We start from the raw sequence: 26,696 nt of genomic DNA on the forward strand, positions 1-26,696 counted from the left end.
ATGCGAGACCTCGCGGCTCAGGTAACGAGCAGCCTGCTGCAGTTTCCCGAGGTGACCATTCAGGCTCTTGGGGAAGATGAGCTCACCCGAGGGTCTGTGCTGCGTGGGCGGTTTTCCAGAGGTGAGCCTTTTCCTTGAAATTGGGTCTTGCTGTGAAGTTGTTACTGCCTGGAGGTGACCTGAGGCACGGGGTCACAGCATCAGCTGTGTCAGGTTGGTGCTGCTCAGGTGCGTCAGGTTTTGAGAGAACAGAAAGGATGAACTATGACAAAATGATGAAAAATGTTAACATTAAAACATTAGTAGAGTTAAACTTTGAAAGGACAACAGCCTGCGCCAGTCTTGAGCTATTAAAATAACACGGGCAAGTCAGTGAGCCCTCCTCAACTTCTAATGGAATGAAAGGCAGTTTTCAAAAAAGTCCTGGTGTGGTTTTGGGCTGTATTTATTGGTACCATCATAACATCCCGTGCAGAACTAGTTTTTCCACAGTGTTAGAGAGGCAGCCTCCCCTGCTTTTTCTTTCCTAGCCTGACTAAAAACAGAAGGAAGAGGAAAGCCCTGTTAGGCGCTGCAGCCAGGTTTGCAGAGCATTTAATGGGACGCAGAGGAGTGTCCCGGGAGAGCTGCTGAGAGCGGCTGAGCAGATGAGGTAGCTGACTTTGTCGGTGATCTGAAGGTAGAGCCGGGGGCCTGCCTGGGTGTCCGGGCTTCTGCTGAGACCATGTAGAATCTCTCTGTGTGACTGTAAGTGCAGTAGTTGAGTTAATACTCCCTTTGTGTTGGAAGTAGTTCAGTGAAACTAAATGTGCTAACTTCTCTCTGTGATCAGCGCGTGTAAAAGTTGAAATTGGCTCCCGCAGTGCCCATTTTGAGGTAATTCCTTGTTGAAGTCCAAATCCCTGCCCAAAGTAGGCGTGTGTCGAGCAAAGTTAGTCAACTAGAAAAGAATTGGCTGAGATTTTGCCATATTTGAAGTATGCTTTAGGAGTTGTATTCTCATATGTATTTAGATGATTTCTAGCAAAACCAAGCTGAATATGGTATAAAGACTAGAGACCAATCTATTGTAATCTTTATCCCAAACAAGCAGAATTCTTCAGTGCAGGAATGCCAAGTCCAAATGCAAAATAATAAGGTGGTTCATTTTACGATGCATTGGTTGAGGATTCAGTGGGTGATTTTCAATAATCGACCCGAATTCGGTAAGCCTCTCTTGCTCTGTGAGCTACTTCTGTTGAAGCAAAGGGGCAGTGATTGTGATTTTCCCGTTGTTTTCAACCCTCTCCTGGGAGTTTGCTTTAGCCAGCCTTTTCTCTTCTTCCAGGGAGAGATGGGCTGGCCTGGCTGGCGTGTGGCCCTCAGCTGGAGGTCGTGAGCGCTGTGACGGGAGAGCGGCTCTCTGCACACCGTTTCAGTGGAGCCCGTGAGCAGCCTCCCACCATCCGCGTGGTGAAGGAGGTTTCCTGGCAGACGGGAACGGGGCTGCTGGTTGGCTTGAGAGAAGCAGAGGGAAGTGTTCTCTGCCTGTACGACCTTGGAACATCGAGCGTGGTTACAGCAGTAGTTCTGCCAGGAAGGGTAGGTGCTTTTTAATGGGGGAAACGTTGTCAGGTGCTGCATAACGCTGTTTCAGGAGCAGCTTTGGAGCGTCTCTTTGCTAGGACGTCCATTTTCTCTATTGTGTCATCATCCTGTCACTGCAGAGTGTCCAGTCGAGAGCACCTTGATGTGAAATTATGGGGTTAACGGTACCGTTATCCTTTGAGTTTGCTGAGAGAGTCAAACAAGTTTTCTGGTTTTACAGTAGAGCACGTAGTTACCTCATTCTCCACTTTGACAAAAAGGCCTTGAAAACTACCTTTTTTTTTTAGCCAGAGTGACAAAGAACTCGTCCTCACCCTGCCTTTCAAGTGTTGGTAACATACATGTCCTGAATGGTTCATTATGTCAGAAATACTGTCTTTAAAACATCTCAGACTTCCATGGCTGTGCTGTAGCTGACTTCGGCACATTCCCAGGAGTCTCGGACTAGCAAGCAGGTGACTTCAGAGCAAAGCACATTTTTCTGTTGACTTAGGATGGGAAAAAACAGGCTTCACTGCGTTACCTGGCAGGTGGTTACAGACTGACTTTCAGCCTGAAGCCCTTGAACCTCTGCTTATTGCATATGGTGCTTGTGCCGGTGGGATACTCTGGTGTAATGTTGCTAATTTTCCCTGCCTTCTCTAACCCATAAACTCAAATGACGTCCTTTCCCCTCGGCTCCTTATCTGAGTGTAGACAAGAGTCACCTTAAGGTAATGGAACATCAAGGTTCCCTCTATCTTTACCACCTTAGAATCTGCGACAGATAAATACTTCCGTATTACTCAGCTTTCCAGAGCGTGGTTTGGTTTGACTTGCTAGAATCCAGGCGGGGTTTGTTTGTCTGTAGCGCTACAGTGTGACTGCTGGCAGTGAGCGTTTGTGTGGTGGTGATTTCTAACGAGCTGAGCTGGGTTGGTGCTCCGCTGTGTGGGTTTGCCGATCGTCCTGATAAATCTCAGCGTTTGAGATGGAAAGGCAAGCTGTGTGCTGACATAGACGTGCAGTCATTCAGACTTGTAAAAGCAAATCTGAATTGAAAACATTAACGGTATTAAATTGGTTTATAAGGGTTGCATGTTTCAGAGCTCTGGAATGGTATTTTCCCCACTCTTGCTGGTTTGTGTGAGGCAGAAGGGCAGCATGCAGAGTCAGGGAGCTGAGACAGGATTTCTGCGTTCGTTCCCAGAAGGAGCTGGCAGCAGTGTAGGAGAGCGTGCAAAGCCCAGCAACAGCCTAAGCATCTGTGTGTTATCTCAACAGGTTTTTTTCCATGCTAATTTCAAAGCACAGCACTATACCAGCTAGAGTGAAGAACATTAACTCTATCCCAGCTGAAACCATGACAGAAACAATATAAATTTGTCTCAAATACTGCGGGCACTTCTAGGAGTAGAATTCTTGTGGCCCAGGGGAAAGGTAAATTCTGTAGCAGATTGCCAGGCAGCGCAGTCACAGCAAGTGCTTGACACGGGAGAGGAGAGAACTTTGGGGCTTCGAGGTTTGGTCAATTTTTCCCCACCTCTGGGGAGGAAAACCCAATATATTAAAAAAAAGGACTCCTTGTGGTGCTCACTGCTCTGTTCCGTTGTCGTGTAACAGGTTGCTGTTGATGTAAAGCTCCCTGGTGTCACTGTGTGACATTATGCAAGGAGGCTGAAGGGCAGCCCGTGTTCTTTTGTTGTGGAGCCTTAGTGCAGGAGCCCTCACGTGCTGGTGTCTCTGCTGGAGCAGTCAGGGCTGTCCCGGGAGGGGCTGCAGGTGCGGAAAGGTCTGTCTTCATCAGGGCCTTGTACTAAAGCTGCTGGCAGGCGGCTCCGCGTGTTACAGAGCAGCGTGCGCGTCTCCTCAGCCGGAGCTGGCTTTTGGCGAACCAGCTGCTGGGCTTTTTGCCGCTGTTTCGGCACTGAAAACTTTTCTGCTTTCCCTGGTTGCTCTGTTGATTCTAAATGAGGACTGGTGTAACTTTCCCTAAGCTGGTATCTCCCTTCCGCTCTCTGTAACAATACTCCCTTGCCGTGGCAGCGGTGTGTCTCCCCTGCAACTTGGCCGCTGCCGCGTCTGACTGAGAGCCGAGATTTGCCCTAGTACCTGTTTGGCAAAGAAGGCGTGGGCTGTATCCCAGTGCTGACGGGCTGGGGGCCGTGGGAGAGCGAGAGTGAGTTTGGCCTTTCTTACTCCAGTCCCTTAAATACGGTCAAGTTTCTTGCATTTAACGCATTTTCTGTGTTGTCTTTGAGTTAATGGTTTCTAAGTAGAAAATGGAACTTGGTAAGCTGTGATAACAGACTGCACCATTGCAGTTGGAGTGAGCTCAGCGAAATCCCTGCAGGAAACCCCGTAAACGGAAGGCAGTAACGGATGTTTGTACAGGACATTTTTGGGGGTTGGTTGGTTTGTTTGTTTTGTCTGGATATAATTGGGATCAATGCTGTGTTTTTAAGTCTGAGAAACCTGTATTTACTTTCTTGCTTCTGATGGGCTGATTCTGGCTTCACTTTTGAGTGATTTCTATCAAAGCTCGTCAAAGAGCTTAAATACTAACTTGTAGTTTTCCTGTAGGTAACTGCTGTAGAGCCCATAACTAACCCCGGAGGAGCCAGCGTGAGGCCTTGGCACCTGCACCGGGCTCTGCAAGGGTTTTGTGGCGTGGCAGCGGTGGCGACAGATGTTGGTCATCTGCTTGTGGTGGACCTTGGTTTGGATGATCTCTCTTGCAGTCAGAGGGAGAATGAACCATCGGGTGAGCTTGCGGTTTCTAAACTTGAACGGAAAAGTAAGAAAACTTGTGTCTTTTAAATCAACAACACGCATCCCACTTTGAAGCTACTGCTGTGCAGACGTTTATGACTGCTGATGACAGGTGGCGGTTTGACATCGTCTGGCCCTGAAAGGATTAAAAATGGGAGTGGCTTCATACTCCTCCTAAGGTTACAAATACCCCCTCCCACCAGGGTCCCTCTGTCACGGTGATTCTCACCAGTGAGGGGTAGGAATCTGACCATCCGAGGCGGTGCAGCTGCCTGACAGGAAGGTGTGTCGGACGTGCCCTGTTTCCTGGGAATGTTCTTCTGCTTCTGTTCATTGACTTGGGGCAAAGTTGAGGCTTGTTTTTTAAAGTAAATATGCCTTACCAAAATCCCTGCATTTCACCAAACGGAACCTGTACTTGGTGTACTCGGATTGCATACGCTGTTTTTGCTCTTACAAGAGTGGCCTCGGGAGCTGGTGTCACTTCAAGTAGCTTCACCATGAGGCCCAAACTGCTGATGTGCAGAGCCCAGGAAGAATTTGTCTATGGAGGTTACGCTTTCACCTGGTTTTGAAATAGGAGCGAGGATACCTGTCCAGTCAGAGAGTTCCTATGTGCTCTGAGTGCGTACAAAATGGGAAGAGCAGACAAAGTATTGCATCAATGGGTATTTTGCCGGGGACGGTAGCATTAGTTTATACATGTTGTCACGTCAGTGTTTCAAATGCAACCTGAATGGCATAACGCATTCCTTTATTGTGTGGTTTTGTGCGTGTAGCTCTAGTAGTTGTCACCAGAATTGCTGCTGGAGTTCCACTAAGAAGAGAAATGGTGACCGGGGAAGGGAGACATCTCTGCCTTCAGTTACAGTGTCCTTCAGGAACAGCAATATCGACCCTGTGCTACATCAGCAGAAGCAACCAGCTCGCCGTGGGTTTTTCCGACGGCTCCCTGTCACTGTGGAATATGAAAACTCTGCAGTGGGAGTAAGTCGGCCTTTGCACTTGGTCACGCCTGGAGGTGCAGGGCTCTCAAGGCTCTGCTTGAGGAGGAAGTCTGTTAATTTAAAGAGCCCTTTTTCAGGGAGGGAAATGTGGAGTGTAATCTTGGCCTGTTTAGGAATCCCCTTCTGAAGTAACCATTGAGCCATACCTGGATTCAGTGGGCCGCCTTCTGCCCAGCGGGCTGGGATTGTTCTCCTTATTGTGCCCGTGGGCTGAGGAACTGCGGAAAGCTCCCTTCTCTGGGTTCTGTCAAGCAGTTAGGGTGTGAGAGAGCTGCTTTCCATAAGGCAGTTTGTTCCACCAGCAGTATTCAGTGACAGCAGGAGTTGTGTGTGTTTCAATGAAAGAGATTGTAGACATTATTTCTCAGAACCAGCTCCTGCAATGAGGGCACCCATTGAAAGGCTGAAGTATGTTAATGATGGGATTGTGGTGATCATATTCTTCAAAGCGTCCCGGTTGAAAGGAGTGAGACATGAAGGATCAAGAGCTGATCTGTGGCTGAAAAGACATTCTCTCCCACATTTCAGCCTCGACCAAAAGAGGGGACTGACCCATGCCAAGGCAGCGATGCATGGGAATGAAAGTCTGCTTGGAACACTTGGAGGGGGAATAAGGGTCATGTCAAGGGATAAGCAACAGAGAAATTAGGGAGATGATTTCAGCTCTGCCAAAGAGCAATCCCCCCTGGAATATCTGACCCAATTCAGATCGGGATTCACTTAAGCAAATCTGCAGTGACTCACCGGGAACTATTGGCGGCATGAATAGAGAGTGGAGGGATAGTGAGGGGGCAAGAATAGATTGTGAAGGTGCAAAGAAGGTTCAGAAGTCTGGAGGAGAAAGGCTTTAGATAGTCCAAGTAAAGAAACAAGACACTACTGGTGTTTGGCGCTGTTTTCAGCTTGTGCAGAAGAGAGGCTGCATTTTCAGTTCAATATTGAAGCAGGCGACAAGAGTAGGAAGAATCTTTTGCCTGGCAGCTGAAGGAATCTTTCATGTTCCTGCTCCGCAGGCAGAGGAGGAGATAAAGCCAGGTTATTGCCCGTGCTGGACAGTAATTTCCTCACCTCGTGGCTGTTGCATCAAAAGCAGTCGCTCCCGTGACTCCCTTGTTTGAGACGGGAGTGTGACCTTCTGTGCCTTGAGGAGAAGCACGTCAGGGGCTCTTTGCTCAGAAGATGCTTCTCCCCTTCTACAAACAGGCAGGGCCACCAGGCTCACCTGCTTTCTGTTTTTGTTAACCCTGCAGGCACCACTGTCAGCTTGAAGGAGGAAGGATTCCTGTCTGCGCCGTTACTTTTCAAGAGCCTGAGCACGATCCTCGCAACTGCTGCTACTTGTGGGCTGTTCAGTCGACGCAAGAAAGGTGAATAAAAGCTTACTATCGGCCACTGATTTTTTTTTTTTTTTGAGTATTTGTTCACCTAGAGTTGACCCACGTGTATTTGTTTTGTTGAATTAGCCGTGCAGGAGATTCTCTCCGGTATGGAAGGGGCTGACGGTGCGATTTGTACAGGATGTAACAGGGATGGAGAGGGACCTACTAGTTCCTCCCTGCTGAAAGGCAGCAAAGCGACAGTGGCTCTATTTCTGTGCTGGCATTCTTCAATGGCTTCCTTTGTTTCCTGATGACTGCTTCATGATTTGCCTGATATTCACACCGTGGTATGAAAATACCATGGAGTGCAGTGGAGGCTGCAGCTCCAGAGCACTAACGGTGCGGATCCACCAGCCTGCTGCCCCTAAAGGAGGAGGTGACAGCATGGCCGGTTCCCTGGTGCCAGCCTGAGCCTTGGTGAGCCAGCTCAGCTCGGCTGGCAGGGAAGGTGCTCAGCAGCCAAGTCGGTGGTTTCCTGCTGGGCTAATGACTGAAAGGAGGGTGTGGAAGGTGCCGTGTGTGCAGGGGAGGGACTGGAGCTTTGGTGGGAAGGGAAGGGGAGAAAGATCTGCCCCTCTCGGCATCAGCAAGCTATTTACTCAGCTCGGCTGCTCATGGAGTGGCAATCTTTTTCAGTTTGACTGTAAAGCAGTTTTGATTGCGAGCTCTTCAATGCCAAGAACTGTTCGCAACCATTTTTACTCCACAGAACATCTTGAAGCTTCCAGATTGTATGGGTAGCCTTTGCCCCAGAAGCTGTTAGTGTCCATATTTCCTCCTTTGTGGTTTAGCAGCTAAATGTGACCAATTCTTAGGTTTTGGGAAGGGCTGTTTTTCTTTTCAGCAAGACAGTGCTATTCAGGAAACCTCAGCCTAGACCTAAGGAAAGGGTAACGAGGACTATAAAGCAGCTTTGTAACCAAATGTCATCATTTGTACCTTTTCCAGTGAAGGCGATGCCGTGAGTTTACATCTGTTGCAGTTAGCGTTCGCAGACAGGAGGCGCTCGGCTTCAGGACAAGCCATGTACGAGGTAAGACGTGCACGTCCGTGAAAGGATGGAAAGAGTCCTTTTCCCTAAGGGAGTATCAGTGAAGTTGGCAGGGGGAATATTGACCATGACAATTCAGAGATGACTTAAAAAGAAAGAATCTTTTGCTGAGTCTTCCCGGGCACGGCCTTTGTCCATACTTTTTGAAAAGAAGTCGTACAATTTCATACCGCCGTGTCGTGTGTTCCAGCCAGGGCCGTCTGCAAAGAGCCCGTATAAATTCAGTTCCTGAAGAGGCAGCAGCTTTTACAAAGAAAATGATTCTTCATTTAAACACCAAGTGAATGGCCTGTAGGAAGAGAAGACAGGGCTTTGAGTAGCTCTGTTTAACCAAACTGCAGAGTTGAATAAGGTTCTGTCTGTCTCCCTTCCTTAAAACACGGGCGTACAGCTTTATTCTGTTCCGGTCTTCAGGTTTAAATTCTTGTTTTCCCTTTGAGCTCTGTCAGCAGGACTTCACAGGACGCTCACCTGCAGGGTCTCTTCGGTGCTGGTCCTGAAACTTCGTAGCTCTAAAGAGAACTCTTTCTACTTTTTGGCTGCGTTACCTACGAACTCTGCTCTTGAAGCCAGCAAAATACGCAAATACAGTAAAGAGTGGTCTGATTTGGTCAAAAAAGTATATGTAAATTTTTAGAAGTGGCTCCAAAGAGGTTGTGTTTAAAATAGAGATGAACTAGCCTTACCTCTCTGTTATCTAACAGATAGAAGACGCGTTTTTAGAACGTATAATTTTATTCAGTGTTACGCCTGAAACCCTTGCAAAATCTTTTTGATGGGAAAGTAATCTTAATTCAGAGCATGTCTTTCCTGTTGAGGTGCGGTAGGAGAGGATCTGTGCTCTACAGCCTTGATATTTATTAGTAGTATTTCCTAGAATGGTTAAGAGAAAGCTTGCCTGTTCTCAGAGTAGGTGAGTTAAATGTAACATATCAGGTCATACGAGAATGGATTGTCTCATGCCAGTTCCTTCTAGAGCTGTGAAACTTTAGGAAACTTGGGTAGAATGAGGTACAAGCAATTTTTTTATTCTCTGGTAGGTTTTTGGAGATTTTTAGCTGCTTAGCTTTTGGTTTTGTTTGGTTGGTTTTTAATTGTAGAGCTGCTCTTTGTCCACAATCCACACACCCATGTGTTGTAGGGTAGAGCATTTGACCAAGTGCTGTATTTGGAAAGACAGTATTTCGGTCAATGCTTGCTTAGCAATTGGTGGTCTCAGAGGTTCCACACAATCCTGCTGGAGTTTCTGTAGGTCTCAAAGTAGTTGGCTGACTCTGTAGGAATTCGTGCCCCTAAACGCCTTGCCCACGTGCATGCCATGTCCGCCGGGTTGTTTTGCTGTTGGCTGCACTTGGTGAAGGCAGGGAGGCATATTTCACCCTTTAGTCCCTGAGGAGGCGAGAGGAGGAGCTGGCAGGAGCTGACGTGGTTTGAGAGAAGAGTGTGACTCAGTAAGACGTTCTCATGGCTACTCCCGAGGGATGGGCTTTCACTCTAGCGGTGTGTGCCTATAGATAATGCCTCGCAAGAGAGCTTTGGCTGCTGGAAGGCCGTGACTCCTCTAACTTCATCAGTTCTGTGATCAAGTCATGGAGCAAAGCGCTTTGCATGCCTATGTATGGCATTATTTCAGATCTCTCTTTCTAGATAAATACGTAGGTTTGTGAAGAAACCGGGATGGTGCAAGGAATTCTGCAAAACACATTTAGAACCAGTAATGCGAGGGAAATGCTCAGTTCTGAAAATGTGCAAAGCTTTTACGACCAAACTTACCCGTTACGGTTTGACACTCAGTTCTCTTGCTTGTCAGCTGTAGTTTCTCTTTGCCATCAGATTAAGCGCCTGGGAGAGATACAGTACAATATGCAGGTTCTATTAGACATAGACATTCTTTCCTACTGAGGTATAATGTCTGCTTTTCTCTCAGAATGACCTTTCTCTCGCCTGTGATTTTTTCCGCAGGGTTTGGCATCCTGTGTTGAAAAGTACAGTTTGGATCTGACGGGTGGAGCCTTTCCCTTGAGAGGGCAGGGCAGCAAGGCCAAACTACTCAGCTGTCAGGCTGTAGAAATCTTTCCCAACTGCATTGACAGAGAAGGCAGCGTTGATGAAGGTTTGTTCCTGATGCCCGTGTTTGGTTGTTCTAAACTAAATGGCTTTGGCATCCAAGCAGTGAATGCTGTTCCATACCCACAGCCTGAAAGTCTTCAGTATCTGTATAGACTAACTTCTTGGGCTTATTTCAAAGGAAAAACTGGGTGCTTAGGTTCTGTGGGACTTGTTAAAATAAACCCTATTTTTCCCTTCAATGCTTGCTGACATGCTGTAGCGATGTATGGTGGGGTCACCTCTATAACGCCTGTCAGTCATTTTATTCCTCCAGCTCTCGTCTTTGAACAGTAGGATCATCCCCTCCATTGCTTAGGAATGTTCCCTCAACTTTCTTTTTTCCCCTCTTCCAACCTATGCCTGCACCTGCATCCAGCTGGCGGCCGGTCACGAGTGCTGTTCCCCAGGGCTCGGTCCTGGGGCCAGGTCTGTTTGATACCTTCCCCAAGCACCTGGATGAGCCGGCAGCGTGCCCGCGTGGCCAGGAAGGCCCCCAGCATCCTGGCTTGTATGAGAGATAGTGTGGCCAGCAGGAGTAGGGCAGTGATCGTCCCCCCCTACTGGGCGGTGGTGAGGCTGCACCTCGAATCCTGTGTTCAGTTTTGGGCCCCTCACTACGAGAAAGATACTGAGGTGCTGAGTGTGTCCAAAGAAGGGCAGCGAAGCTGGTGAAGGGTCTAGAGCACAAGGTTTAGTTGGGATCTTAGGAAAAATTTCTTCACAGAAAGGGTTGCGAAGCAGTGGAACAGGCTGCCCAGGGAAGTGGTGGCGTCACCATCCCTGGAGGGAGTTAAAAGACGTGCAGACGTGGCGCTGTGGGACAGGGTTTAGTGGTGGGCTTGGCAGTATGAGGTTTACAGTTGGGCTCGATGGTCTTAAGGGCCTTTTCCAACCTAAATGATTCTACGAGTCTATGATCTGCCTGTGCACTTTGCCCTCTCTGTGTCTAATAGGTTCCTACACCTACAAGCTCTTAAAGCAATAGCTTCTGGCTTCCCTTGTCCGGATCGACAGTTAAAACTCCTCTGGTGTCTTTCATTACCTTGCAATAATGAGATGTGCATCTCTGGGTTTGCACATCCAGTGATGCTCTGAGCACATCTCTGAGCCGGCTGCAGTGATAACTTTCACAGCCTTTTGTTTGGGTGTGTGAATGCCCTTCCCTCTCTTCTTACTGGCCTTAACTTATGTCTGCTGTTACAAAGACGACACTGGCGTGACTTTCTAGGCTATTTGTGTTTATTAGCTTTGTCTTAGTCCTGAAGAGGCAGCTTCCACCTCTTTTGGGGTGCCATCCTCTAACAACAGCGTGTCAAAATCTAATGAAAACCCCTTTGGATTTTCTCCACCTGTGGCATGATTCTGAGGAGAGGGCCTTCTAAAACCTTGTCAAAAACAACCAACAGGCGCACCCACCAAAAAACCCAAACCAAAACCAACAAAAAAAGCCCTTTCGGTCCCCTTTTCATGAAGTCTGAGGCATGGAAAAATGCCTGTCATTTTTCTGATGGCTCCTCATTAGCTTTTATCCAGAAACTATTCAAGTTGTAGGCCCACATGAGCTTCTGTTGGATGTGGGTTGAGGTTAGAAAGGAAGCTGGCTTCTGATTTATGAAACTACTTGACATCTTCAAAGGCAGTTTCAGCGGCTCACACAAGTGAAAGGGCACAGAAGTTCACGATGACACGCAGTAAAGCGTGGGAGGCTCCCTGAGCAGCCCTGATGAACTCAGCAGAGAACAGAGACCCATTTTGCCAAATGACCTGTCTCCTGGTTCCCTGCTCTGTCAGGGTAAAGGATGCACCCCCCACTTTGCTCACATCTGGAGAATGCCTTCTCCCCAGAGACGACAGACCATGCCACTTCTTGAGAGAACCCGAGTGTAACATGGTCAATGTTTGATGTTAAACTCTTTGTTCCAACCTCCTGTTTGTTGGGGTTGGGTTTTGGTGTTTGTTTTGTGTGATAATTGTGTTCTTTCATTCTGACTGTGCTGGAAAGGAGCTATTCGTAACACCTGTAATCGAGTCGAATCTGGAAATTAATAATGCCAGCTGAGTGATCAAGTGTATACGACAAGAATTTGTATGCTTTCTAAAAGCAGCAATGTATGTTTTCCTAGGGTGGTGGGTTGTTTTTTGGTTTTTGTTTTTTTTCTAACCATCTTGATGCACTCTTACTGTATGGGAAACTTGATTACCTGACAATTGTGTATTGGGTTTGTCTTAGGACGGATACAGGTTGAACTCGCAAAGGGGGGCAGCATGACTGAAACCTATCACAGAGGTGATGCTATGGTGTACATTTTTAAAATTCTTCTTAGTCAAGTGTTGTGTTTCATGAGTGACGTAACAGAATGAAGCCAAAATAGAAAGTGATGTTTTGAAAATGTCAGATAGATTGTATTTTCTCCCAATAAGAAACAATGTCTTGTCTTTTCCAGTCATATCTCCTGACACCAGTGTCTCTGTCTTCAGCTGGCAAGTGAACACACGCGGCCAGGGAAAACCATCTACTTATTTGGGTGTATTTGACTTTGACTGCTGGTATGAGGCTCAAAAGCCAGGCTCACTAAGGTAGGTTTTTATGAAGCTGGTTTCAGTATCCCTCCCCATAATTCACTGGAAAGTCGGCGTTTAGCTTCTGCACTTGTTTTCTTTCAGGCCAGAAGAATCCCTTCAGGACTGCCCCTATTTTGCACTGTGGTCACTGGACGCTGTGACAAGCACGACTGCTCCAAACCTCCTTCTGGATGTTGTGGTGCAGGAGCGCAGCCTAAGCTGGAGAGTTCCTCCTTCTTACCCACAACCTGAGCTGTGTTTTCATCCAAGCACCTATAATTTTGGTAGGTATTACACGGCTTTGAGTAGTGATAAGCTTAAACCGAGCTCAAATGCCATTTATTGGTTCTCCTGGTCACTGTTTGTCACGCAAAAACCCAACCAAACCGAAACACCCCAACCCCCCACCCACCCAACTGTGATGACGTTGTACTGACCAAGTGTGTGCTGTTGTGACACCTGCCTGACAGGCGGCTGGGTCTGGGGGTTGGGTGCTTCTGTAACGCAGCCCGTGAGGTGGTGCTGGAGATCAAATGAAATGACTCTGGGCTGAAGCTCAAAGCGCAGCACCTCGATAGCCCCGGAGGTAAAATTTCTACACTCAGCCATTATTTTTCTAAAAAAGGCTGTAAGTGATGTCATGAGGAAAACGGGTACTCAGTTGTACCTTTCCAGAGGTTGCTGTGACAAAAATGTAAACTGGTGCTACCATCACGGTGAGAGTATGGAATGTTGTCCAACGTTCGTTGTCTCTGCAGATGGCACGTGCCTGCTGAGCTCTGGAGTTGTTCATGTGACGTGCAGCGGCTTCCAGAAGGAGGTGAGCTTTTACTGTGTCTTTATGGAGAATGTCAAGGGATGGAGCTTTCCTAAGCTTTCCATGGCGCTGCTTTCGGTGTCAGGGACCATTTAATGCTCCTCCTGCCCATCCACACGCGTAACTGCAATTGTACCCTGCCAGTTTTATCAAATGTAATGTTTGAGGTCCCCTCTTGGGAGTGTAAACCCACCGTTGCCTCCCGTTGAAGCACGATCAGGGACTGAATGTCTAGAAAGGAAGAGAGCGCTGCTGTAGGAGCAGGAAGAGAAAGTCGGGGAAAGGTGTTCCTTCTCTCTCATCAATGAGTGCAACTGCCTGCGTGGTCCTGAGTTCGGGTTTTGATCCCTGATGAGCTGGGAAAAGAGGACAGAATGGAGAAAAGGAAGCATCGTTCCCTCAGAACAACCTTCAGGCAGAGGAGCACTTGGTAGGAAGGGGAGAGCAGTCTTTCCCTGCCCTCATCTTCCTCTCTACTGGATTCCTCACCAGATCTGTGGGGGTGCGTTGGGGCAAAGCGCACTTGTGCACAGTGTGGTAGCTAACATGAACGTCTTGGCAGGTTGGCCTGGCCCATAGGCTGTTTCTTTTGCAAGCCTGATGTAGGCTCTTCCATTCAGATTGGGTGATCTGATGTCAGCTCCACGTTGGGAATAATTGGGAAATGCAGAAATTTGTCATACCCTTTGCTGAATTGAGACTAGATCATTCAGAGGCTTGTTAGGGATTTGAGCAGGAATTGCTTGTGAATGTGAGTAAGACAAATCTCAGAATTAGGGGCAAGAAGCTTGGTTTGGGGTTTTGTTTGCCACCGTAAGTCGTACTCGGTGTGTTTCCTTGTCTGAGACTGGTTTTCAGAAAAAGATGGAAATCTGATGTGTGTATTCGAACGTGTAGAAATGGCTTTGAATGTGATGATTTTATTTAGAAGGGAAAGATACTTGTGAATGTGCTTAAAAAGCCAAAGAAAGAAGCAAACAAAAAGCAAAAGCCCTAAAAAGGACAATTTGATGAGGGCTCAGTCTTGGGCCCCTCGGGACAAGAAGGACATAGAGTTGCCGGTGCGTGTCCAAAGAAGGGCAACAAAGCTGGGGAAGGGTCTGGAGAACAGGTCTCATGAGGAGAGGTTGAGGGACCTGGGGTTGTTTGGCCTGGAGGAGAGGAGGCTGAGGGGAGACCTTATCGCTCCCTGCAGCTGCCTGACAGGAGGCTGTTGTGAGGTGGGGGTTGGTCTCTTCTCCCAGGTCACTAGCGATAGAACGAGAGGAAACGGCTTCAAGCTGCATCAGGGGAGGTTTAGGTTGGATATTAGGGAAAATGCCTTCACTGCAAGAGTGGTCAGGCCTTGGAAGAGGCTGCCCAGAGAGGTGGGGGACTCACCATCCCTGGAGGTATTGAAAAGACATGTAGACATGGCATTTGAGGCCTGATTTAGGAGACATGGTAGTGTTGGGTTGACAGTTGCACTCATTGATCCTAGAGGGCTTTTCCAACCTTAAGGATTCTATGATTCTATGTTTCTATGTTCATTTCACCTGGAAGAAGTACCAGAACACCAGCTGCACTAAGCTACTCCTTAACAGTGCACGTCTGTGCCTGCCTGTGCTTTGCCCTTCTGAAGGATCGCCACGGCATTAGAACACAGTGTTTGAAGCGCCTAAACCTGAAACCTATTAGAACATCAATGTTTCACTTCTTTTCTGTCATTTTGGGAAATGACAACTTAATGTTTGGGGTGTCGTAACTGCTTCATGTCTTCATAGCCTGGAAAGCTGCTTGATCTTGGCTTCGCTGCTTCCATGCAAACGTTGCAGAGTTCTGTTTGTTCTGTCCCCTTCGCGCATTCCTGATGGCAAACTTCTCTGCACCCCATGTGCCATGGGTATAAGCAGGGCACGTTGCTGGGAATAGTTAATTGGAACGCAGTAAATTGAGAGGATAATGCAGAGGCATGCAAATAAAGATTAGAATTAGCCTTTGGGAAGTTGATGTGTCAGGGGAAAAATTCCATGTGCTCCTCACAGCAACAAGCAGCCCAGCCTGTGATGCCTGAGTGAGTGTAGGGTTAGAAACAAGCACTTACTGTTGGTGGTTGGGATGTTGACAGCAGGTGGGATTCTCCTTTGATTTCGCCTGTTACTTTTAGGAGGAGCAGTTAGACGCGGTCTTGTCAGCTGCTGCCCAGACAGGTTCTGTAGGGCTTCTGACTGGCTGCATTAAGCTTTGGACATCTAAAGGTAAGACTTGTTATGTTTTTTTTATGTTGCATGGTTTCTTCGTTTGGAATTCTTGATTCATTTCTTTTTTGTTCTCTCTTTTTAAAGAGCAGCCAAGTTCTGCTGCTAATTTACAGTTTGCCCTTGACTGGACATGGAGCAGAGTGATCTATACACAACACGAATTTGATGACATATGTGAGTACTAGTGCAGCCATGCTGCAAACCTAGAATCAGTCTTTCCAGTTGAGCTCATTCAGTGATCTGCTGGTAGATGGTCTTGCCCGCAGATCTGGAAGTGCACTTTGAAACTCTGCAATGGCTCTGTAGGCTAACGATTTCATACCTGTTCTTGAAAAGGTGTTGCGCTGTTTGACGGCTCCTGCAGCTCCACTGACCCGCAGAGGTTACAGGCTCTGCAGCACCGCCAGTTGCTTTTGAGCAACCTTAGCACAGTCTTGAACTGTTTTCTAACAGAGGCACAAGAGCTCGCCGGAGAAGGTTTGTCACAGTATTTCTAACTCTCTGGTATGTCTTATGAAGATTTGGAACGATGCTGGGGCTGTAATTGTGGAAAGAGGAGCTTCTGTTGGTTTTGCTGATTGGCAGAAAGTCAAATGTAGCGGGGAGAAGGGGCTTAAATGGAGGGGTTGGGGCTGCCACTTACCGCGCGTTGAGCTCAGGGCAAGAGTTTGTTGGGGAGCTGGTGCGAGTGGGTGGGGAGGCTGCGGTCAGCAAGGAGCTGTGCAAGCACCCGGCTTGAAATTACAGCAACGGGATGTGGCACTGTGACAAATACTCCCTTTGATTGTCAGCCAGCAGTGCGTGATTGCATGCAAATATTGGATTGGAAATTACTAAAATCAGAGAGGAAGCCTAAATAAGTAACATGTAAAGTGAGTTGCCTGAGTTTCTGTAGCTGTTTCTATTAGAACTTGTTCCTGGCATATTGAGGAGAAAAGAGAAAATCCCTTTGCTAGAGTAAACGTCTCTGCTACGTGAAGAACAGGTGCCTTATCCATGAGTGGATTTAGTAGTTCCAACTTCACTTTTTTTTATTAAACCTTTAGTGAATCTTCTTCTTTGTAAGGGTTGCTTGTGATTGTGGGCTTTTACTTCAGAGAAGGACGTGATACGGAGTGAAAAATGCACAGGCAAAGATTTCTACCGTGTTATTTTTCTACTTTCTCTTTAGTGCAATGAGGGGAGCTTTATAAAAAACAAAAGAAATTGCACACCAACAGTCCTCTTAAGCTTCTTTTCATGTTTTGCAGACTTGACAAATAAGCTGGCGGTGACCAGCCTCGCAGCTTTGTATGCACGAGTGGTCCTCTGGTTCTGTGGGTCCCGCCTCCTGCCCGAGGGCTCAGGTAAGCCTAAACTGTCACGCGTCTGTAGCAGTCAGTGCTTCCTATGAACACGTGCTTCCCCATGGTTTTGTCAAGGCTTCATCAATACCAAGTCGTGCCCGTTCAGTGACAGCAGATGCTGAAGTTCTGCTGCTGAAATTGAGATTTCACTGTTTTTTCAACTACGTCGTGTAGAATGATGGAAGCAGTTTCTTTCCGGGGTGTTTCTCAGAAACAGCAATAAGCCTCTGAGGGAGGGAGTTGCTCGTGCCCACAGCTTGAAATCTTTGGATTGTAAACAAGTAACTCCTAAAGCACCAACACGGGAATGCTTGATTTTACAGTAAAAGCCTGACGTGCGTGTTTTGAACTTTTTAGGGATTGTTTGAGGAAAAAATACACCTTGGAAATAGTTCATCATTTGGATGGGTTATAAATCCTATTGTCAGCCTTAACTGTCTTACGCATGTTCACATGACATGTTTAAAAACCCATTCCCTTTGAGAACTGGGGGTTTTTTTTTAGAGTGAACTTCAGCTGACACTACATGTTCTGGATGCTACATCACCTGTAAGCTTGAAATGGCACTTAGGACAAGGAGGAATTGAGTCCTGTGTCGTAGGTCTCTTTTAGCAAAGGCAGAAGGAGGCTGGGCTTCTTTCAAAGTCGGAGGCTTGCCTGTGCTTTTGATGCTTAGCTTGTGTGTTCTTCTGTCTTTTTAGTCAAAAACTGTAGGTTGAAAATGTGATATGACTTCTTTAACTTACTTCTTATTTATTGCCTGTAGGTGATGAGATGCGTTTCTCTAGACCTTTCTACAATTATCCTCTGATTCGGAGCTACTACGCTGGTCATCGACAGCAACTGGAGCGTTTATCAAGGTAGGACGTGCAGGAAAGCTCTAGAGCAGTTCCACTGCAAATTCAGAAGCGGCAGCAAGTGGCTTTTCCATCAGCAGCTGTATTTGCTACGCTTCATGCATTTGCTGGCAACACTCTTGACTGGAGTGATGCGTGTGTCCTGCTGAACAGAGAGGTTCCTTTCCCGTGTTGAAATATTGATATATACCTCTGCTTAGTGCCCTTTGTTGGTACCATCATTGTTTTGACGTGCACGTAATTCATTGGCAATTCTGTGTCATTTGTTACCACTGGAAAAGGTCGTGTGGTGAGGACAGGATCAGTCACGGCCAGGTCAGCAAGGCACGGCCTTTGCAGAGCAATTGTTCTGGGCACAGAAGAAAGTGTGTTTTAGGAAAAAAATAAAACAAAACAAAAAACAAAGCAAAAATAATCTCTCTCAATGACCAGTGATAGATGGCGATAAGGGGATTGGCCCAAATCTCCCACTCCCAAGCACCGCGGTGTCGTTGAAGGAGATGGGCAGAGTCACATGCAGCTGGCACGGCCAGCGCTCTCCTGGCTACTGGATAAAAGCCCCTTCCTCACGGGAACTCCCTTTCCTGGGCTGGCTCACGAGCATAATGGTGATGTGCCTTGGGTTAGGTGAGAACAGATTTTTCTTTGGCAACTGTTCTGTAACCTAAAGAAAGTCCTCAAGTAGCCGTGGCTGTGGCACCGTGAGCAAGGTGCAGCAGGAGGAGTCCAGGTGGAAGCTGCTCTATGTCAGGCGCTGGCTTTCAAGCTCCTCTTCCTGCGCGTCCTTCTCAGGTAACTCTCGTACAGGCTCACGGGCTCCTTAGAAGCACCACCTCCAGCGTGCTGCTTCTGCTCGTCCTCCTCGGGAAATGAAAGGCTGGCGTCGCAGCCCGCAGGAGCCTGCGATGGGCTTCTGAGGAATGCAGTGTTTCACAGGCCAGCCCTCCGTCACTGTGATGGCACGTGCAGAGGCGCAAACGTGCTGCTTCAGGTGATACCAGAATTCAGCTGCGGGCTCAGCTTTCTGACCGTGACTGTTTTTCAGTAACAGAAGCGAGGTGCTGAGACCAAAGCCTGACATTGCCGTGCTGTGGTCTCACCGCTGTGCGTGGGAACACTCCCGCTGGGGGCGTGAGGTTTGGGGTAGCTTTGCTCACACTGCCCTTGTATTACAAGTAATGCGGCACAAAAGAAAAACTGAAAACTAAAAGGTCGCTGCAACTTTCCCCTTAATAAGGGAGCTTTTTGGATTCCTATTTGGAGCTCCTTTAATAATTCACTAGGATCTAATGAGCACCTTTCACCTGACTCCGAAATTTCTTTCCAGTCTACTTCAAGTCATGATCATGCCTTTGTCTGTTTGTTCCTTTCCTGGAGTCGTGGGAGCTTTAGCTGGTTTTGTTTTGGCTGGAGGAAATCTGTGACACCGAGAGGCTGGAATTAGTGTTTTCCTCTGTCAAATCCTCGCTACGTTTTGTTCCAGAGGCAAATGGGACTCTGACTGCCTGATGATCGATGGGATGGTTTCCCAGTTGGGAGACCAAGTTGAGGAGATGTGGCGGAGAGAGGAAGGAGGAACTGGGAAATACCCACCTCCTAGTTTACAGGTGAGTGTTGTGTTCCCTGAAAACAACCACCACCACCACAAACCCCAGCCCCAGCCCAGCCCTCCCCCAAAGCCAATGATTTCTCAAAGAGAGGAGTTTTAAAAAGCTTCTACCTTTTCATTCCAGGCACTGCTGGAGCTCTATTTGCTAGAAGGCGTTGAAGAAAGCCACAAACATGCAATCGTATCCCTTGGAGTTATTTCTGTTACACCTCCAGTATACGCGCATCAGGGGTCTGAAATGTCTGTCACCTACGCGTTCGATGCATTTTCTAATTTGTGCTTCAAACGCACTGCGGATGAACACGTGTAGTTAAGAATTAAGTCGCAGACAGAAGCATTGTTTGATTTCTTTGTACTGTGGATTGTTTAGGAATTTTTAAAATGTTTTGTTGCAAAGTCTTTTCTGATGTGAGAAAACAGGTTTACTAAGCAATGTTAAAGGTAGAAAGCTCCCCTAGATTGTCTCAAAATGTAAACTGTTTTTCATTTTTGAAGCACCCACAGCTGTAGCAAACAGCTGCTTCCTCGAGCGATGCACTAGAATGTGCTGCTTCAGAGCAAAAGGATTTCTGACAGCGGTGTACCAGGACCTGATGTTGCTGAAATCATCCATTTTCCAGCACAGCTAAGAGGGCTTGCTTTTGTGCTGTTACAAGTGCGGGCACACAGAATAATAGAGAGAGAGAAGGGAAAAGTCATTGGGCAGAAACTGAACTTTTAAGCTGCCGAAATACACTGTGTTGCTTTGGTTATGTGTTGCCTGACCCGAGAGGGGAGCCTAGAGAGCAGGGGCTTTAAAGCTGTTGCACCCCGGAGCTCTCTGATGAGAATAGACCCCCCAAAACAGCTGTCAGAAAGAGAGAGTGACACTGCCGATGAGTGATCCACATACTGGTTTAAATCCAGTTTTAATCATGCAGAGCTAAGCTGTGCTGTAAGGACACCCTAATTTCAGTTGTTTCATATACGCTGGAAAGGAGGGAAGAAACCAGCTGTAGAATTTGTTTGCTTTAATAATCAAGCATTGGCCGTTCTCGTGTTTTGAATGTCCAGCTGGTGGCTCCAGTGACTAAAGAGGGAGCCTGTGTTTCCAACGGAACTGTTTAAATATCGAAAGGCAACCTTTCTGAATGCCTTAGAGAAATCAGAGAGTCTGTCTTTCTGGTTATTTATTCAGAATGCAATTTTGTTGTTAGGGCCTGACTATCTTCAGGTTGCAACAGCATGAAATGGCAAGACTAATACATGAGTATTTTCTGCGTCCTACCACTATGATATTCTTATTTCCTTTTATTATCTATTAATATTCTATTAACAATAGTAATAATGTTATTTCATGTGATAAATTGTTGGTCTTGCAAATCTATTAGCCTTAATTAGATACTTGATATCAGACAATTTACTTGCTGCTAGACATCACGCATCCCTTTCCGAACAAAACAGAACCTTCCGTCAACTCCTTCGCAGCTGCCTTTGCCATCCCTTCGGGCCTTGTTAAGCTTATTCGAGGTTTTTGGCTTCTAGACCACAAGGACTATGAAGTAAGCATGTGACAGTTTAGTTGGGCACACATTGCAATACAATGCTATGATCTATCAAATGATGTAAAAACCCTGGTGCTTAGCTGATACCAGGTGATAAAACATGGGAAGCTTCTTTTTTGTAATGCTGCTTCAGCAGCACCTTCAGCAATACGTGATGGTCTGCAGTTTGGTTTTAAATTACGTTCAGAGGAAATGGATTAAGACAATGAAGAAGTCAGCGTTAATGCTTGACGTGTGACTTGCCAAAGCCGTCTGTTCAGGTTGTTCTCAGCAGAGCAGTCGAGCACTTTCTCAAAAGCGGTGGTTTGGGCACTTTAACTATTCAAACTGCCATCCTGGCAGCAAGACTTGAGACAGAAGACCGCAAAAGTGACTTTTCAATCTAATTCATGTTCCCTCTGATGCTGAAGGTTGTTCTTTGCCCGTCACAATGTTAATATAACCTGTTTGCCTGGGAGAATGACTTGTCTTTACGAGAGGTGATGTTTGCCTACGGAGATTTGGTTATCCTGGCCAGGTGTGAATCCCTCCTGTCAAAGGACTCCCTTTGTTCTGTACGGCTCACGGAATATCTTTTTTCTGCAGACACTTCAGCATTTATATTTACCTGTCCGGTACCAAGCCCTTCATTAGTCACCATCTAAGTTTATTCAACAGAGATTCACCCTCACTGAAGACACTTTTGAATCGTTTTGTTGTGCGCGTGTGTGTCTCTATATCTTAAGAAACCTGATCTCTACCTTCTGCAGAGCTCCCTGGCCCTGCTGCTTGAACCAACTGCAACCAAACCTGTGTCGTGGCAAGACGTGCGAATTCTTCAGTCCCTCATGTGCCAAGGAGAGCATAGGCGAGCCCTCAGATACATGCAGGTGATGAAGCTCTCGGCCTCCAGCTGTAGCGAAGTGCGGCTTTTCCTCACTGTGCTGTTGTCCAATAGGTAAAGAAATATCTGCCACCATTTTGGCACTCAAATACTGTGAGAGGTGGAGAACAAACACTAGAAATCACAATCCCCTACACTTCCTTTGAACTTTGAGCACAATATCTGGGGGGCATCTTTTTGGTGATACCATTAATATGCCTTTACGTCTCACAAAATTAACTACAGGTGCATGGTGGAGGCTTGGGCTCTGCTGCAGGAGCACACCACTCAGTTAAAGGAGGAAGAGCTATTAAAAGACATGTATGACATCTGTCGGGAGATGGGACTAGTGGAAGACTTCCTGAGGCTGCCTTTCACAGACTCTGAACAAGTAAGTGTGGGCAAGAGGAAAATCTGAACCCCGTCTTTGCCAAGAGAAGAGGCAGGGTCATCATATATGTTTTCAAATGTGTTATTTCTCATAGAAGTGTTTGGAGAAATTTTTACGGACTCATGAGATTCTTTTAGTCCGGCACCTGCAGCGTGCCAACTGTACGGCAGCCCCACAGCTGAACCGGGCGATGAACGTTCATCTCATGGTAAGCGTAAAAGTTCTGCCAAGTGTGCAAGGTTCTCTTAGGGGTTACTAACTAGATTTAACAGTGCTCAATAAGAATCCTGCTTTCTTTATCACACCCTTCTTTGAAATACTTGCAATAAGCATCTGCACCTTTCGTTACAGCTGAACCTAAAAGTTGAACAAAAAATTTCACTTCTCCAAAGCGACCCTGTGAAGTTGGAAATTCTGTGTTCCAGGCTGTTGTTGGCTCCACGTCAAATAGTTTGTTTGTGTCTGAGGATTAAATAAGTGTTGTGGTTTAGCCGGCAGCTCAGCCCCACACAGTCGCTCGCTCACTGCCCCACTGTTAGATGGGGGAGAGAATCAGAAGGGTAACGCTCGTGGGGTGGGATAAGAACAGTTTAATAATTAAAATTAAAAGAAACAACAGTAGAAATGCAATGTAAAGGAGAACAACGAGAGGCGCAAAGCCCCGCGGGAGGGGGGAAGGGAGGGGAGAGGGGGAACGAACCGCCGAAACAAACCACACGCGCCGCAGCCGCCCACCGACCCGACGCCGCGCCGCCTCTGCGCTGCCACTGCCCACCCTCAATATACTGGTCATGGTGTCACATGGTATGGAATGAACCTGCCATTGGCCAGTCAGGGTCAGCCGCCCCACCATGGCCCCGCCCCTCCCAGCCCCGCCCCCCCGCCACGCGGCAGAGCGCGGGAAGCCGGAAAGGCAGCCGCCCCCCACGGTGAGGAGAATTAACCCCTTCTCATCCAAAACCAGCACAATAAGTATCTTTCCTGTCAGCCACTCTTACCATTCAGATATTCAGGGACGTACGTTACGTAGGGTTCGGATGATTGGAAGTTGTTTGGGTCACTGTGGAAGGAAGAGTGTGTTGTATGTCATCTTCTGTATCTCACACGCAGCTCTGGGTGCCAACCCACAGGCAACATTTGCATCATGGGTTGTTCTTTTTATTATTTCCTCAAGCTATAGCGTGAGGTCTGCAATTCCACAGCTTTCGTTTTACCACTTTTTGGACAGAAATTCTTACCTAACTTCTGAGTCTCAAAATAGGCAGGTCAAATTCTGTGTTATGGGAACTTCTGTTGTGGTTCTGTGATCCATCTGCTGCTTTCCAGAACCATAGTTTCCCAGGGAAGCAAACTTGTGGGGTGGTTCTGGAAGGTTGAGGTCCTGCGTTTGAAAGCTTTCATCCCAGGGGAAGGGGTGTGTAGGCAGCTTTCTCTTCCTCATTTTAATCCTCACTTCCTCTTGTCCAACGTAACCCGCCGCTGCCCTGGAGATTCAGTCACCTGGGGCAGTGGCGTTTCAGGAAAAACAAGGGAAAGGCACTATTTTGTCAGCCATGTGAAGCTTGTGGGTGCTGACAAGCGTGTCAGAATGAGGTTCTGCAGGGTGCCGGCATGGTTTTAACTTAAAGTTGTAGGTTCTGCTATTATTCTAGTCTTCCTTCCGCTTGGCTAAAAATTCCGGGTGAAGCTGGTGTGCGCTGATGGGCAGAACTGGCTGCCGCTCCGTGCAGGGGGTGTATTTTACTGCACCTGTAGAGGAAACATATTCCCTAATTCGAAATAGCACCGACAGCTCCGTGCTATGAACTTCTTGTAACATTTAACTTCTTGCTTTACGCTTCTCGTTCATCAGAACGACTGTGCTCCTCGCTGGAGACAGAGAGCAGTTGCCAGAAATTCTCTCTCAGCCCAGCACGGCAAGACCCTTCCTAGAGGTCAGAGGCAGCTGGCTGTAGAGAGAGCCAAGCCTTACCATCTGCCTTCGTCCGGACCAAGAGAAGGTAATTTTTAGGGGGGGAATATAACGCACAACTAACCATCGCTTTGATTGCACAAGGCTGATCATTTTTCCCTCGTGCTTTACAGCTGCAAGACCAAAGCCAATCTCAACAGTAACAAAACCAGCTAATGCAGGAAATGTGGATCCAAGGGCACCTTTCAGCAGTCGTGTGTTGGCCAAAGTTAGAGAGTTATGGGTAGGAAACGAGCAGAAACCCAGTTGAGAGAGAGTTTTTCTGTTATGATAATGTTTGCTATGCAAAATACATGTGTTTATATTATGGTAAATGTGTTCAGAGAATTTAAGATGGCTAAAACTAAAACCCTGATTACCATCAAGCTATTGGTGTACACATCTTGCTAGACTTGATTGTGTGATCAAATAGTGATCTCTTCCCACTTGCTGACACATTTCTGCTTTGTTTCTGCCTCTTTTACTTAAAAATAGGCAGAACGATAAAGAGCAGGAGAGAGGCCAGTAGCTGTCAGATGAGTTTCCTACAGGTGGTGTGGCCAAATCAACCCCAGTTCTGGTATATTTGGCCATGAGGGCAATGAAGGTCAACTACTGCCCTTCTCTGCTGTCCTTTTGCCATGAGAAAAGACCAAGACCTTGGGCAGATCGTACTATAAGGACATGCCCGGCGTGCAAATAAGGCCGCAGATAACTAAGTAGTTTAATCCCCCATCAGAACCCCTTCTCATGGAAGATGACTCTCAGGGTTGTCAGCGCACTCCATTTATTTGCTGCAATTCATCCCTTCCCATGTAACCAACCATAAATAGCTTCTGGTGGGGAAGAAGCAAGCTCCAGGCAGAAGCCAACCCATAGCCTCTTGTGAGTTGTTAGGCAATGCTTGTAACGTCTTAGCCTAGGCCAGTCGGAAAATGCTATGAAATAATAGAATTTCTCGTAGTAAGATTGCATTTGTTTCTTATGTTGTTGGTACTTTTGTCTTCTGTGCAAAACTTGCAGGTTTCCATCGCAGGAATGCTGTTCTCACCAAAGCAGTCACGATAATGAGTGCCTTTGAGATGCTCGGAGAGAAATGTTCTGCGGTTCCTTCTGAATTACAGCTGTTCCTCAAATAAAAAGCGTTTTCCAATGCACTGAGCTGTGTGGGTGACCCATACGTGAGGCAGAGGGAAAAATGCAGGTGACGGTTCCTGATGTGCCTGTTGGTTCAGGTCACTCACTCCTGGGCCGTGCATCACCCGGCATGGCTCAAGAGCAGGCTTATCCCACAGCAGCCATGGGTGTGGTGTGCCTTGAGTTGAACTTGGTTTAAACCCAGACTAGACCACGACTTATTAGTGAAAGCCCGATCGCTGGTAGTTTGATACTACAATTGTAATGTTAATGGACAGAGAGAGAGGGATGCAGGAAGTAGGTGTGTGATTTCTGTGAACACCGACAGCACAAGCGTAGATGACCCTAGGAATCCAGGGCACAGGAAAAGCTTTGCTTCTGATCTAGCCTATTGGTCTCATAGCAGCTTCCTGAAGGACGAGAACGGCACGCTCATCTCCGCAGGATCCAACAGTGATGTGGGCCAGGTAAGCCTTGAGTCAAAGAACCAACTGGAAGCAGCTGTCAGTAATACACAGTTGTGGGTCAGTCAGTTAGTTTATCTCCCATTATTAACATTCATGTAAATGTAACGAACAGGGGATGATTCCTCCAAGCGTGCACACCTGCCATAGTTCCTTTCTGACATTCATACATGGAAGTTAACACACCGCACCTCTCTAATACATAATCACTGACCTGGCCGGGCACCCCCTTCTTCCATGGGTCTCTATCTCCGCCGCTTAAGTTTAAAGGTACAGTGTGATTTTAATTCACTGCGCATGCTCAAGAGGAGTGGGATGGGGGTCAGCCCTTTCATCCCTCAGTTGAGTCGGGGGTCACTATCTCCCGCTGTTGGAATTACCTTTCCCCCAGTGACTCTGCGTGGGCAAATGTGCAGTTTTTCAGGGCCTTCTGGGGCCAGAAGTTCCCTTTGATCACTGCTGACTGAGTTGGGGCCTTCCCTTCACACCCTTCTTTGTAGCAGGATGTTCCCACTGTCAGTCCTTGAAGTTCTACTGATTTGTATTCTTTTAGGAGGTTCCTGTCAATGGGGCAGTCATTGCTAATAGCCTCCTCTCTGGCCCAAGCATTGTTTATTATCTTGTTAAAATTCTCAGGTGTTACCTTCTCCTCCTGACTCACTCGCTCTCACTGCTATTCTCACTTGAATAGCAAAGGCTATTAAAGACCAAGGGAACAAGCTCAGCCAAGACCTGCTGAGCAGACGCCCAAGCTGCCCACTTCTCGGAGGTCTCCTCTTGTGCCCGCAGTGGTTGTGTCTGCTGGCGCTCGCAAGGTTCCTGCCAAGACAATGCTGCCTGTAAAACCTTCAGGCTTTACCTGTTGCTCCTCTGATCTGGAAGACTGACTCAGCAAACAACACAACCATCCAGGACATCAGTATATGCAGCGCCTGGTCCCTCCTGCCTCTCTTTCTGCAAAAAACAGTCACAGGAGAAAGTGCTGGAAAGCAGGCTCACATTCAACCTGTGCAGCAGCAAATCCCCCGCGGG

General features: G+C 47.3%; 1 protein-coding gene across 1 annotated transcript; it reads left to right on the plus strand.

Annotated features, from left to right (window-relative positions):
• Positions 1 to 24,319, plus strand: LOC135317481 (protein ELYS-like; the record flags this gene model as incomplete). Its single annotated transcript, XM_064473774.1, has 24 exons — positions 1 to 121; positions 1,328 to 1,581; positions 4,150 to 4,330; positions 5,118 to 5,325; positions 6,596 to 6,712; positions 7,673 to 7,757; positions 9,738 to 9,888; positions 12,329 to 12,461; positions 12,549 to 12,730; positions 13,205 to 13,296; positions 15,416 to 15,500; positions 15,588 to 15,677; positions 15,840 to 15,984; positions 16,484 to 16,488; positions 16,754 to 16,849; positions 17,616 to 17,709; positions 19,190 to 19,313; positions 19,440 to 19,496; positions 20,710 to 20,856; positions 21,609 to 21,796; positions 21,968 to 22,112; positions 22,207 to 22,320; positions 23,965 to 24,112; positions 24,198 to 24,319. Coding segments are annotated over exons 1-24 (3,084 nt in total), but the record flags the coding sequence as incomplete, so codon positions are not given.
• Between the last annotated feature and the right edge of the window lie 2,377 nt (positions 24,320 to 26,696).

The sequence above is a fragment of the Phalacrocorax carbo genome, chromosome 26 (assembly GCF_963921805.1).
Source record: "Phalacrocorax carbo chromosome 26, bPhaCar2.1, whole genome shotgun sequence".
NCBI lineage: Eukaryota > Metazoa > Chordata > Aves > Suliformes > Phalacrocoracidae > Phalacrocorax > Phalacrocorax carbo.